This window comes from Myxine glutinosa, chromosome 1, assembly GCF_964187855.1.
Source record: "Myxine glutinosa chromosome 1, kmMyxGlut1.1, whole genome shotgun sequence".
Taxonomy (NCBI): Eukaryota; Metazoa; Chordata; class Myxini; order Myxiniformes; family Myxinidae; genus Myxine; species Myxine glutinosa.
In genome coordinates, this window is record NC_136261.1 from 376,154,176 (window position 1) to 376,167,007 (window position 12,832).

Here is a 12,832-nt window from a genome sequence, read left to right on the forward strand (position 1 = left end):
TTATTCAGACATGAAAAGAGACATTAATATCTATGACACGAGTAATTACAGTCCAGAGAGTGAGTTGTTCTCTTCTAAAAATAAAAAGGTGATTGGAAAGTTCAAGGATGAATTAGGAGGAAATGTTATGAGTGAATTTGTGGGATTGAGGTCAAAGGCTTATGCTTATAAATACATTGTGAATAACGTTGAAAAGACTGATAAGAAGTTAAAAGGTGTAAAGAAAAATGTTATTAAAGAAACAATAAACTTTAAGGATTATTATAACTGTTTAACAACAAAGAAAGAAGAGTTTAGAAAGATTAATGGAATAAGAAGTTATAAACATCAATTATATTCAGAAGAGATAAATAAGAAAGCATTGGGGGCTTTTGATGATAAGAGGTTTATTTTAGAAAATGGAATTGATAGTCTCCCTTATGGTTATATAAGTATATAAGTGATAAGATATATATATAAGTGATAAGATATATATATAAGTGATAAGATATACATAAGTGATAAGATATATATAAGTGATAAGATATATATAAGTGATAAGTTAAAAAGGGGGGGGGGGTTGGGGATTTTAACGGGCTACCGCCGCCTTTTTTACTATTATATAAATGATAGAACCAAGTATCAACCAGACTAAAGAGTGGAGGTGTAATCAACCTTGGTATATAAATGGAAAACATAATGAATGTGAAAAATATCAAATAGGTATAATTGAAAAGGCAACTGGTAAAAAAGTTCACAAAACAAATAAGAGAATTAATTTAAATACCGGTGAATTGGGTAAAAAAGATGGAAATATTTTTGAGTGGACGGAAAACTTTGATGGTTGTCAGGAAAATATATACTTTAATTTAAAAATGGTATGTGGCACTGGAGGCGCTCAAGCAAGAACATTGAGGGAGGTTTACCATTTTATCTTAGCTCAGTTAAAATATCTTAATAAAGAACCAAACTCAAACATATTTTTTGTTAATATATTAGATGGTGAAGAGAGTTGTAGGAGAATTAAATTATTTCCCACGCATAAACAAATATTTGTAGGGTCGTTGTTTGAGTGGGTTATATTCACCAGATGATATTAAGAGTAAAAGGTTAAAAGGTCCATGAGGTCAGAAGGATCACAGGTGTTTAAGTGGTCTAATGAATAAGGATAACATGTCAAAAGGTTAGAAGGTTCGTAAAGAACAGGGTGAGAGAAATATAGGTGTTTAGGGGCAATGAGGGAGGGAAAGAATTAATATGGAAGTGAATGGGTCAATGTTTGAGTGGGTCAAAGATTAATCTGCCAGATGATATGTAGAAGAAGGATGATAGGTCTATAAGAGAAAACAAATATTTGTAGTGTTTGAGTGGTCTAATGAACAACATTAAGGATAGGTACTACAGACAAAAGGTTCATAAAGATGAGGGTGGGAGAAATAGAGGTGTTTATGATTTTTGAAAAAGACAAGGGGGTAAATGACATTAGATAGGGATTTCCCATGTTAAACGGAGGTGTCCCAGAAGCAACATTATTACACTACTCACATCGCCGTTAGCAGGGACAAAGCTCCGAACAAACGGTCAAACAAAATGTACGTGGGGCATGAGAGAAATCCGAGAAGCCAAACCAAGTATCAAAATTAGTAACATCAGCAAGGCCCAATGCAAAATGACTTCTTCCACTTGTGGAGTTTTAAAACAAAACGAGAACAGCACTCAAAGTGCATAGTCTTGGCTCTCTCTGCGTGTTCATTCTGAACAACAATACCAGTAGTAATTAGGCACACCACCATTATGACCCACTATTATTATGGCCCATATACACATATCATCCATGTGCTCTATGTCATAGTTTGTTGGCATGGGGAATGTGCGTCATAAATTTAATGCTTCCATCGGGCCATATATCAGATATATGAAGTTTCAGATTTTTCACATAAAGATTTCAATTCAACCAATAATGGCTGGAATACCACTTCACTGGATGTCATCGTAAAAAAATCCCTATGTACCACATGGGGAGTTGATGGCATATGTCAAGTTTCAAATTTTTTTGTTGGCGGTTTCAGAGAAAATAATGTCCAATTTTTATGCCTCCCCCGACAAAGTCGCCGGAGGCATTATGTTTTCAGGTTGTCCGTCCGTCCATCCGTCCGTCCGTCCGGGCTAAACCTCGTTTTTCTCAGCAACCATATGTCTGATTGAGATGAAACTTTCAGGGTAGGAGTGACACCCATGCAGAATGTTTTTATGATAATTGTGATGCCATAGGTCATGTGGTATGGCAGCCATCTTGGATTAAAAGCAAATAATAATAAAAATATTTCTCGGAAACCACTGAATGGAATAATTTGAAACTTGCCACATCGTCAAGGAATCCCAATGGGGAACAAAAGCATGATAATGATCACATCATAGGTGAAGTGGTATACCAGCCAAAAATGTTTTAATCGAATTCCTTATCCTAAAAATCTGAAATTGCATGCACATAATCTATGACCCATTTGTATTGAAATATTAAATTTATGACATCATAGGTCACATGGTTTGGCAGCCATATTGGATTGAAGGAAAATATAAAATAATTATATCTCTGAAACCGCTCACCCTATCGATGCGAAATTTTACAAATATCAACTAACAGCACTGTTGCATATAGTTTGAAAATGATGATGTCATAGGTCACATGGTTTGGCAGTCATCTTGGATAGAAAAACGAACCTTATCCGATGAACACGAAACTTCACAAACGTGATCCCCTACCCATACATATGCAGAGTGATGGCATCTACCCGTTGTGAGACTATGCAGAGGCATATCGGTGACAGTCGCATTGTTCTAGTTTTCCTTTAATCCAATGTGACTGTCATACCATGTAACCTATGACGTCAGAGTTAGCAACAAAATATTCTCCATGGGGAGTCCCTCTTATGTTTAAAGTTTTGCATCAATCGGACAAGCGGTTGCAGAGAAAAACATTTCAAAAGCAAAAATATATCTGCACGGACATACACACACACACACACACACACACACACACACACACACACACACACACACACACACACACACACACACACACACACACACACAAACAAACAGGGGCATTGCAATAGTCTCGAATCCTCTTTGGGGGAGGACAAACAACCGACGATCTGTCAGTGCGGGTATCGGTGGATACAACCTGTTTGACATCTGAGAGGGAATATAATTGAACAAAATGGCGAGGGGTAAAAGGTCCAGAATGTGATCACAATCTGAATTGACGAGCAGCTCACCAAAGGTCGTGCTCTCCCAGCATCTCCTTGGTGGTGAAGAGCTTGATGCAGTCGTGAAGGCGCACCATGTGCTTCTTGGCGGGGTGGGTGGACATGCTCTCGTGCTTTTTTAAATCCTAAAACAGGAAGGGTACTTGCATGAGCTATGGAGTTGTTAGGGTTTTTAGTTGCAGTTGCAGCTATGGAGTTGCAGTTTCGGAAAACTTGCAATTAAAAAAAAATGTTCATCCGTTCTATTGGAGAATTTAAATATGTATCCAAAAAAACCCATCAAAAAACCATGCAGTTCACAGCAGAACGATGGGAAATAATAATTTTAAAGGTCCTACTTCAGCAGCTTTCTCATCATAATAGTACTGCTTCATTCGTGAGTCCCAGTCAAGCGCAATGTACGGTCGATCTGTGGACAACAGTGTGTTTCAACATCAATATTTAATGTTCCAGAGTGTATCAATATATCAAAGTTTCCAACCCGGAATACTTGCAAAAAATAAATATATATAAAAGGTGCACAAGAGGGGCGCCCTTTATTCACAATCGTGGATGCGATAGAAAGTAGAGTTTGAAATTGCTTTACAGCTTAATCGGTATCGGTAAGTTAGTATTGGCGTAGAACGGAGGCGTACTGGAAAACTTTATGGGCTGCCCGTCATCCATGATGGTGTTGATTTCACTGCTCCCATAGGCGTTCACAATGTGGAAGGTGAAAAGGGGCGGACGTCGCCGAGCCGGGCACGCATCACGGCGGGCGGCGTTCACGTTGCCCATTGGCTCACGACTCGCCAACTCAACCTCCTTGTCGGACTCATCCAAAGGGCTGTCGTCCGTCTCGGATGGTAGCTCGTGATCGTGGCTCGACTCCTCGTCCTCCATGTCCATCTCACCTGAACCAAGCACCACGTGTCGATGAGGGAGGGGCAAAACGTTTACTCCTTAAAAATAAAAAAACCTTTTTGGAGCCAAAAATACCAGGAATCAGGAAACTCAGTATGGGTAAAACAAGTCTGACACCAGCTGGAAACTACTAACAGGAAACCAGTTTCACTTGATTCATTGTTGAGGAAAAAGATTGACTGCTTCCCCAACCCCACCCCATCACACACCCAAAATGCCACCATGTTGATGAATCACATATTAACACTTTTTAACAATCCTTGTAAACAAGTCATTCAGGAGTGTTTGTGACAACGATGGTCACTGTGTGTGCTGTACCATTTTGCCTGTTGAAGTGAAAGTTGTTCACATTATTCTGATCCATGTAGAAGAGTCCATCGTACGCATCGTCATCATCCTCGTCAGCAGGGCGGTTAACGTAGCGACTGGAAAGGCATATCCGAACATGGCAAGGAGAGTGGGGGTGAGTAGGGGGAATTATGAATGTGCAACAGCAATAACTCGGCAATCATGAAGAATCTCAACAACTCCAAGGGGAACATATGGAACCATTCAGCAAGTGGCAGCATCTCATCCTCCTCCCACAGGCACAAGCATCCCTTCCTTACCTACAGGTGACCAACAAAGGAAAACCAGGAAAAAGTTTTCCCAGATATTCTACAAGGGCTGCCCAAAAAGTTTTGCAACACAATTTTTTTATTGCTAGTAATTTGTTATATAATTATTTGAACATACTCATAGGATACCTAGATGTATTTATTACACTCTTCATTTTTCTACATAATCTCCGTCAACTTCAACAGTCTTGCGCCAGCGAGAAACAAGAGCATGTATCCTGTTATTGTACCAGTCTGCATCCTGCACTCGCAGCCACTTCTTCACTTCTTCAAGAACCTCGTCATCACTCCCAAACCTTTTTCCATGGTGGCATCTTTGAGGGCTCCAAAGAGGTGGAAATCTGAGGGAGCAAGATCTGGGCTGTTGGGTGGGTGGGGAAGAACAGTCCATCCGAGTTTTGTGATTGCTTCTTGCGTTTTCAAACTTGTGTGTGGTCGTGCGTTGTCGTGTTGAAGGAGGATTTCAGCAACATTTTTGTGAGGTCGAACTCTCCTTAAACACTTCTGCGATTTTTAAAGTTTGAATGTACAGATCAGAGTTAATGGTTTGACCACCTGGCATAATGTCTACAAAAATCACCCCTTCTGCATCCCCAAAAAACAGTGGCCATTACTTCCCCTGCTGAAGGGGTAACCTTAAACTTCTTCTTCCGAGGAGAAGTTGGATGATGCCATTCCATTTGGTCTCATATTGGTCTCAACAAAGATACTCAAAGTGATGGATCCATGTTTCATCCCCACTGACGATCCGTGACAAAAAGCTTTCACCATCAGCCTCGTAACGGGAGAGCTAATCGGAACACACCTCTTTCCGCAAAGTTTTGTGATCTGCGGTTAAGCTTCGTGGAACCCAACGTGCACACACTTTTAAATATACTAAGGATCAATAAGGTTGTTCACACTTCCCTTGGATACTGAGAGCTCAGTTGCAAGTCTTCTGGTTGTAATCCGTCGGCCCTTGCGAATGTGTTCATCAGCACATTGAAGCAACGCCGGAGTGACTGCTGTTGTTGGCCGGCCAGAGTGAGGCGCGTCACTGAGCTCCGCTTGGCCTTTCTCAGAACCCGCAATTCGTGAAGTCCAACGACTAATAGTGCTTTTATCAACAGCATTGACTCCGTATAATTTTTTAAACCGCCTGTAAATGTTCATTACTGATTTCTTCTCCACCACAAGAAATTCAACAAGAGGCTGTTGTTGAAAACGCTCATTACCACACAGTGCCATTTTGACTGCCCCCTGCACATGCACTAGAAAACGTATTGTTCCGCGGCACTGCAGTGGTAAGCGGGACGTTCAAAATTAACCATAGAATAAGTTACAGACATTTCCTGTTGATTTTGACTGAAGTATAGAAAGTGTTGCAAAACATTTTGGGCAAAACTCGAACATCCAAATTGTAAAGGAATCTTTTGCAAAGGCCGAAGAACAGGAAAGTCTTACTCCATGCGCTCGAGCAGTATCTGATAAAGCTTCTGGCACGTAGTGGTGTGACGTGGGACGGAGAGCAACAAGGGCTGGCCAAACAGTGTTCCACCTGGTAGTAGGTTGGAATTGAAGCCACTGCCGCTCAGACGCTTCTCACGTAAATAGACGGGCACAAGGATGTGCTCGCAGTCGTCTTGATGCTTCGTCTGCACTTCGTAACTGTTGGAAACAAAAACAAGACCCGAGCATTTAACGATGCAGAGCCTTGTCAGGGTATTCACCTCGGTGACCTCCAAACATCGAGTGTGAGCCCCTGAGAGATTAAAAACATTTTAATAATTTAGCATATTTGAAATGTAAAATGTCTAACCCTATTTCCATGCTGCGTATCAAGCGGTGTGTGTATATATATATATATATATAACCACCTTTAGAGGCCATTGTGTGAAGTAATTTATCAAATGCCTTGAAATTGATTGCAGTAGATCTAGGAGGAGATAAATATACCACAGACGGATGTGGCTAACTTGGACATAATCCGCATTCAAGGTACAAAATCAAGTTAGAAGTAACAAGCGTTACGCCTAGGTCCCCCGTCGGTGAAGTGATGTGAGTTGACAAAGTGTAAGACGCAAGGCGGCCATCTTGGATTTTGACGTGGTGACCCAATTTTCAATAGCGTTCTCCCTTATGTGTAGATGCACCCACACACCAGATTAGAAGTTAGTAGTTCGTTTATTTTTCAACATATTTCGCTCACAATGTTCAGACATATATATGGTGGCGGCCATCTTGGATTTTGACGTGGCGACCCAATTTTCAATAGCGTTCTTCCTTATGCCTAGATACACCCACACACCAGAATATAAGTTGGTACTTCGCTTATTTTTCAAGATATTCCACTCACAAGGTTCAGACATACATGGTGGTGGCCATCTTGGATTTTGACGTGGGTTGCACCCACACACCAAATTAGAATTCGGTCCTTCGCTTACGCACGCACGCACGCACGGATGCACGGGAAAACCATATTCCCCCTTTCGCTCCGCGGTGCGACGGGGGACAACAATGTTATGGTCAAATTCAACAACCATGTCAAACTGTGCCTCAGGCTACCCAGACAAACAAGTTCAGCCCATAGGCTTTTCAGCACAGCACACAGACCACAGACTCGAGTAGCCAACTCCATGTGTTTATGAATTGAAGTGTCCATGTCTTCCCCCATCCAAAACCTTGATCTTTTCTACCCCCGTCAATTCACCCCAGATCCACTTTTTTGAAATAGCGACTTCTTTCCTGGAAGTCCTAGCAGTGTCCATGTGTGTTATACCTCTCCCACCGCCACCCCCCCTTCCCAGGCCTCCCCCCCCCCAAGCCCTCTCCCTCCCACAGATCTCCCTGCTCTCAAATGTTGCACTTGTGTGCTTCCCTCTCTCTCCCCATCTTGTCTCCCACTACCTTTATCATATATTTTGTGTCAGTTTGTTTTTTGCGATTAATGTTAGCTCTTACATGATTCTCGATGTTGTATACAAAAAAAAAAAAAAAAAAAAAACTCGAAACGTAATAAAGGCACCCTGAGTGTCAATCGAGCAAGTGGTCTGAGATGCGCTACAAGGCCCAACAAAAAATGCTGCAGGTTATAGAGATTACATTAGATCTGTGGATGAAACCATCAACTGCAAAGTGTCACCAGGTTATATAGACTGCATTAGATTTGAGGACAAAACCTTTTAGTGAAAAGCGTTGCTGGGTTATATAGATTACATTAGATCCGAGAAAGAAACTTTGAACTGAAAAGTGTCGCTGGGGTTTGTTTGTTTTTTGTATACAAGATCGAGGCTTGTGTAGGAGCTAAAAGGTTATATCGATTACATTAGATCTGTGGACGAAACTGCAGAGCATCACCGGGTTTTATCGATTAACGGGCACCCACGCCCTCCGGGCGGGAATACCATGTCGGCTCACCAAATATGGATGGCCGCTTAGTGTTCGGGGAGTCAAGGAAACGTAACATTGTCAAGGCAGCACCATGATCAATATCATAATCAGGATGAGGCACAAGATGAGGAAAGTAATAAAAACGCCATACCGTAATCACGAATATTTCAATCACCGCCGGTGAGGTAACACGATGCGAGGCTAGTGCGTGATTTACCGCACCACCTAGATGGACCATTATTTGCTGAAGCAGATAGACACGCTAACAATAGACATGAATAACAATCCTGGCAAAAACGGTCACATCCAATTGGTCGTTGTCATGACCAATCAATGAGTGAATATAGGTGACATAGCTACAGCCACTCAATATTTATTCTAGAAGATAACATGAGACATGAGAATCTATTTAATATAGTAAATAACATTTGATATGAGGTCAAAACTTTTGTTATATAGGCCGTGTGCAATAGACGTCACTTCCGCTGTGCGAACGAGGCTGCATAATACTGCCATCATTACAGTGGACAAAGTGAGGTGGTTACATCATGAAGTATATATGAGCTGGTGCCATTTCAAAGTGAAAATGCCGTGCTTTGTGTGGTCTTGGGAGCTTTAATCGTGCTAACAGAGAAAAGGATATATCGTTTTATCATGTACCAAGAATTGTAACAAATCAAGGAACTCAAACTGAGAAATTATCAAGAAAACGGCAGGCAAAGTGACAACAATTCACGCACAGTCGATGAGTACTGCTAATTAATACATCCTGTACGTTATCATTTCATCAACACATACAGAGTCTGAAAAGAGACATGAATGTCACAAATATAAAAACTAACTCATCGTGGGGAGTAGGATCTGGAGAATTGCGAGAGGTTTTATCCGCTCTTCTATGTCACAGTTGTGTTGTGTGACACACACACACACACACACACACACACACACACACACACACACACACACACACACACACACACACACACACACACACACACACACACACACACACACACACACACACACACACACACACACGCCCCACACGTGGTTGGGGTAACACTCATCCTATTCACTTGATTTCATCTCCTCGTTTGGAAAATTCTGTACCGATTCTTAATTTTACATTCTGGTCAAGATACCTTGGCAGGGAGTCCATTTGAGTCAGAAACAAGAAGAAGAACTTTAAGACGATGACAATTACTTACCCTTACTGTCAATAAAAGGTTTTCGCCTCAAAAAGCTTTCACAGTCACTTCCTGCACCCACCCACTTATAAAATAGTTGGACTGATTCAATGGATTTGAATGCTTTCATCTGTTGCTCAGTCATGGGGCTTGTTGTCAGGACCAGATTGTTCACGATATCTGGATATTCAATCCTAGGCCACAAATTCACGTTGTCTGCCAAGTTGGTTTTCTTCAAGGAATAAATATGTATCTGTACCATCACAGAGAGCTATTTTCTCACGAAATCTGTGTTTTGCATCCTCGGGCAAGTCATCAAAGTATTTGGAAAATGCCATAGTGTATCCGCCAGGACGGCTTAGCACTCACGTTTGTTTGTCTCATAATGTTGAGAGGCTTCGTATCCCAGAGCGACATGACATCATTGACTACTACCTACTAAATCTACTTTAAAATCTCAAGTGTAATGTAATCTATAGATAGATTACATTACACCTGAGATTTTAAAGTAGATCTGCGTGCAGACTCTCACTTGCTGACAAAGTACCTTCAGGAATGGGAGAAGCTAAAAATAAGGTTCTTCCCCCTTGACACCAGATTACATGCTTACAATACCAGACCTGTTGATCCGCATGAGGGCATTTGTGCACAATTCTTCATTATGTCGACGAGTTCACATTCCTTTAAGTGCAAGCTTTTTAATTTTTTTTTCATGGAAAATTTTAGGTTTTCTTATCATGTTAAGTATGCGAACGTGTATTTAAAGTAACTAGATAACACAGACTAATACCTAACAGGAACAGATCCAATAAAAAACAGAAAAGTGAGGGTTGGGGGTTGGCTGACGAAATGCATGTCACATTCATCTACTGAGTAATTAAATGCACCTAGGCATCAGCAGAAATCAATTCTGTAACGAGAAAGAGAAATGAGAGATTGCTGACCCTCGCCAGGATGTGTTTTTAGTAGGTTTTAAGGCTTTTGTGTTAAAACAAATATGGTGGCAAAACCACATGACCGACGACATCATTGGGTATTTTTCTCCACCAATTTATCCCTGAATGACACTCAACAAATTTCATCTTGATCGGATGAAGTTTTGTACTTGTCGAATTATGACATCATAATGGAGGCACCTATGACATCATCATAAACAAATGTTATTCCCCAAGGAGTGTTCTTTACAATGAGCCATGTGTCAATTTTTTCTGTGCAGCGCTTTCGGAGATATAGAGGAACAAAGTTTTTTGTTTTTTCCAAGATGGCGCCCATACCACATGAACTACTGTGGTGGAGGTGCACCGACGGTGAAAATTTCCTGTCAAACTTTCCTGCCAAAAATTGCCAGTTGTTTTTGTTTGTTGTAATCGCATGTGGTATGGGCGCCATCTGAGGGTTGCCGAGAAAATAACATTTATTCTGTGCGGACAAACAAACAGACAGACAGACAAATGGACTCAAATGCAATACCCTCTCCTTTGGCAAGGGTAACAAGAAAGAGCAATCAGAGATCGCAGACCCTCACCAGGATGTGTTGTCAGTGGTTTTTAAGGCTTTTGTGTTAAAAACAAATATGGCGGCCGAACCACGTGACCGTTGGCGTCATTTTTTTTTTCTCCACCAATTTATCCCCAGATGACGATCAGGAAATTTCATGTTGATCAGATGAAGTTTTGTACTTGTCGAATTATGACGTCATAATGGAGGCACCTATGACATCATCATTAACATTTTATTCCCTATGGAGAGTTCTTTACAATGAGCCATGACTCAATTTTTTCTATGCAGCGCTTTCAGAGATATAGAGGTGCAAATTTTTTCGGTTTTCCCAAGATGGCGGCCAAACCACGTAAACGATGACGTAAGCATTTTTTTTTTTTCTAGATGACGCTCAAGAAATTTCATCTTGATCGGATGAAGTTTTGCACTTGTTGAATTATGACGTCGTAATGGAGGCACCTATGACATCATCATTAACATATTTTATTCCCTATGGAGAGTTCTTTACAATGAGCCATGACTCAATTTTTTCTATGCAGCGCTTTCGGAGATATAGAGGTGCAATTTTTTTCGGTTTTTCCAATATGGCGGCCATACCACGTGACATATGATGTCACAATTCTAATTTAAAAATTCTACAGGTGGAGTTGCACGAAATGGTGAAAATTTCCTGTCAATCAGACCAATGGTTGCAGAGAAAATCATGTATATCCTGTGCGGACAAAGAAACAGACAGACCAACAAACAAACGGACTCAAATGAAATATCCTCTCCTCAGGCGAGGGTAATAAAGCAATCGTTTGGCCCAAAAATGATGCACAAATTATACGTTTCTTTGGACATTGAGCGAGATGACAGGACGAAGTTCACAAGCGACCCTAAACGACTCAAAAGTTCAGTTCCCGCTCTTGCAGGATCGGTGGACGAGGTGATGACTCATTTCCGTTGATCATCAAATACATAGCAGCATGGACATGGACATGGACATGTGGGAAGGAGTATGGATGGTTTTGAGGGAGTTCATGGGGGTTATGGATATGGTGTGAGAAATGGAGAAGGTGAAAGGATTTTGGAGTTTGCTGATGGAGCTGATTTGTTGATTTGTAATACTCAGTTCCAGAAAGAGGATAATAAGCTCGTTACATACACGTCAGGTGGGTCGACGACAACCGTTGACTACCTGATGGTGCGTAGGCGAGATAGGGGGCACCTCCGGGACACAAAGATGATCCCAGGGGAGGAGGCTGTTTCACAGCACGACTTGGTTGTCTGCGACACAAGGGTGAAAGGTGCGAGGAGAGCTCGGCGGGTGAAGTACCAACCGAGAATGAAGGCGTGGAGGTTGAAAGAGGTGCCAGTAAGGGAGGCATTAAAAGAGAGGCTGAGTAGGGTAGAGGATGATGTGGTTGAGCTTGAAAGTGGTTGGATGTCAATGAAAGCTAGTCTGTGGGGAGCCGTTGGTGAGGTATGTGGATGGACAAAAGGACCACCGAGGCACTCAGAAACATGGTGGTGGGATGATGAAGTTGGAAAGAGGATTGACGAGAAGAGGAAGAAGTTCAAGGAGTGGCAGAAGGCGAAGGGTACGGGAGCAGAAACAGCAGAGCATGAAAGTTATAAGGCTGCAAAGAAAGAGGTAGCAAAGGCGTAGGAGACATGTAGGAAAATGTTCGGAGAACGCTTGCATTCGGAAGAGGGTCAGAGAGCGGTATTCAGGATTGCAAAGCAGATAGCGAAAGAGAGGTGTGATGTGATGGAGTGAGTTGTTTGAAGGATGAAGTGGGACAAATCGTTGAGGACCCAGATGGAATTAAAGGAAGATGGAAAAGATATATGGAAATGCTGTTGAATACAGAGAATGAATGGGATGGCAACATGGAGAGTAACCCAGTTTTAGGACCGGCAGAGAAGATAACTGAGAAGGAAGTTGAGGAAGCGATAAAAGCAATGACGAGTAGAAAAGCGGGAGGGCCGACGGGAGTTGTGGGAGATATGTTGAAGGCAGCAG

The 12,832-nt window shown here is 41.6% G+C and overlaps 1 protein-coding gene across 4 annotated transcripts in view; it reads right to left on the reverse strand.

Annotated features, from left to right (window-relative positions):
* Positions 1-12,832, reverse strand: part of LOC137415487 (ubiquitin carboxyl-terminal hydrolase 15) — a 102,960-nt gene that overhangs the window by 38,060 nt on the left and 52,068 nt on the right. For 3 of the 4 annotated variants that reach the window (XM_068101097.2, XM_068101106.2, XM_068101090.2), the window contains 5 exons: positions 6,212-6,415; positions 4,470-4,576; positions 3,884-4,141; positions 3,587-3,657; positions 3,258-3,373 (listed from right to left, as the gene is read on the reverse strand). In XM_068101097.2, the coding sequence (XP_067957198.2) occupies positions 3,258-3,373; positions 3,587-3,657; positions 3,884-4,141; positions 4,470-4,576; positions 6,212-6,415 (756 nt within the window). Of the gene's footprint in view, positions 1-3,257; positions 3,374-3,586; positions 3,658-3,883; positions 4,142-4,469; positions 4,577-6,211; positions 6,416-12,832 lie in introns of those variants that run through there. The other variant, XR_013621849.1, reaches the window with a different exon arrangement.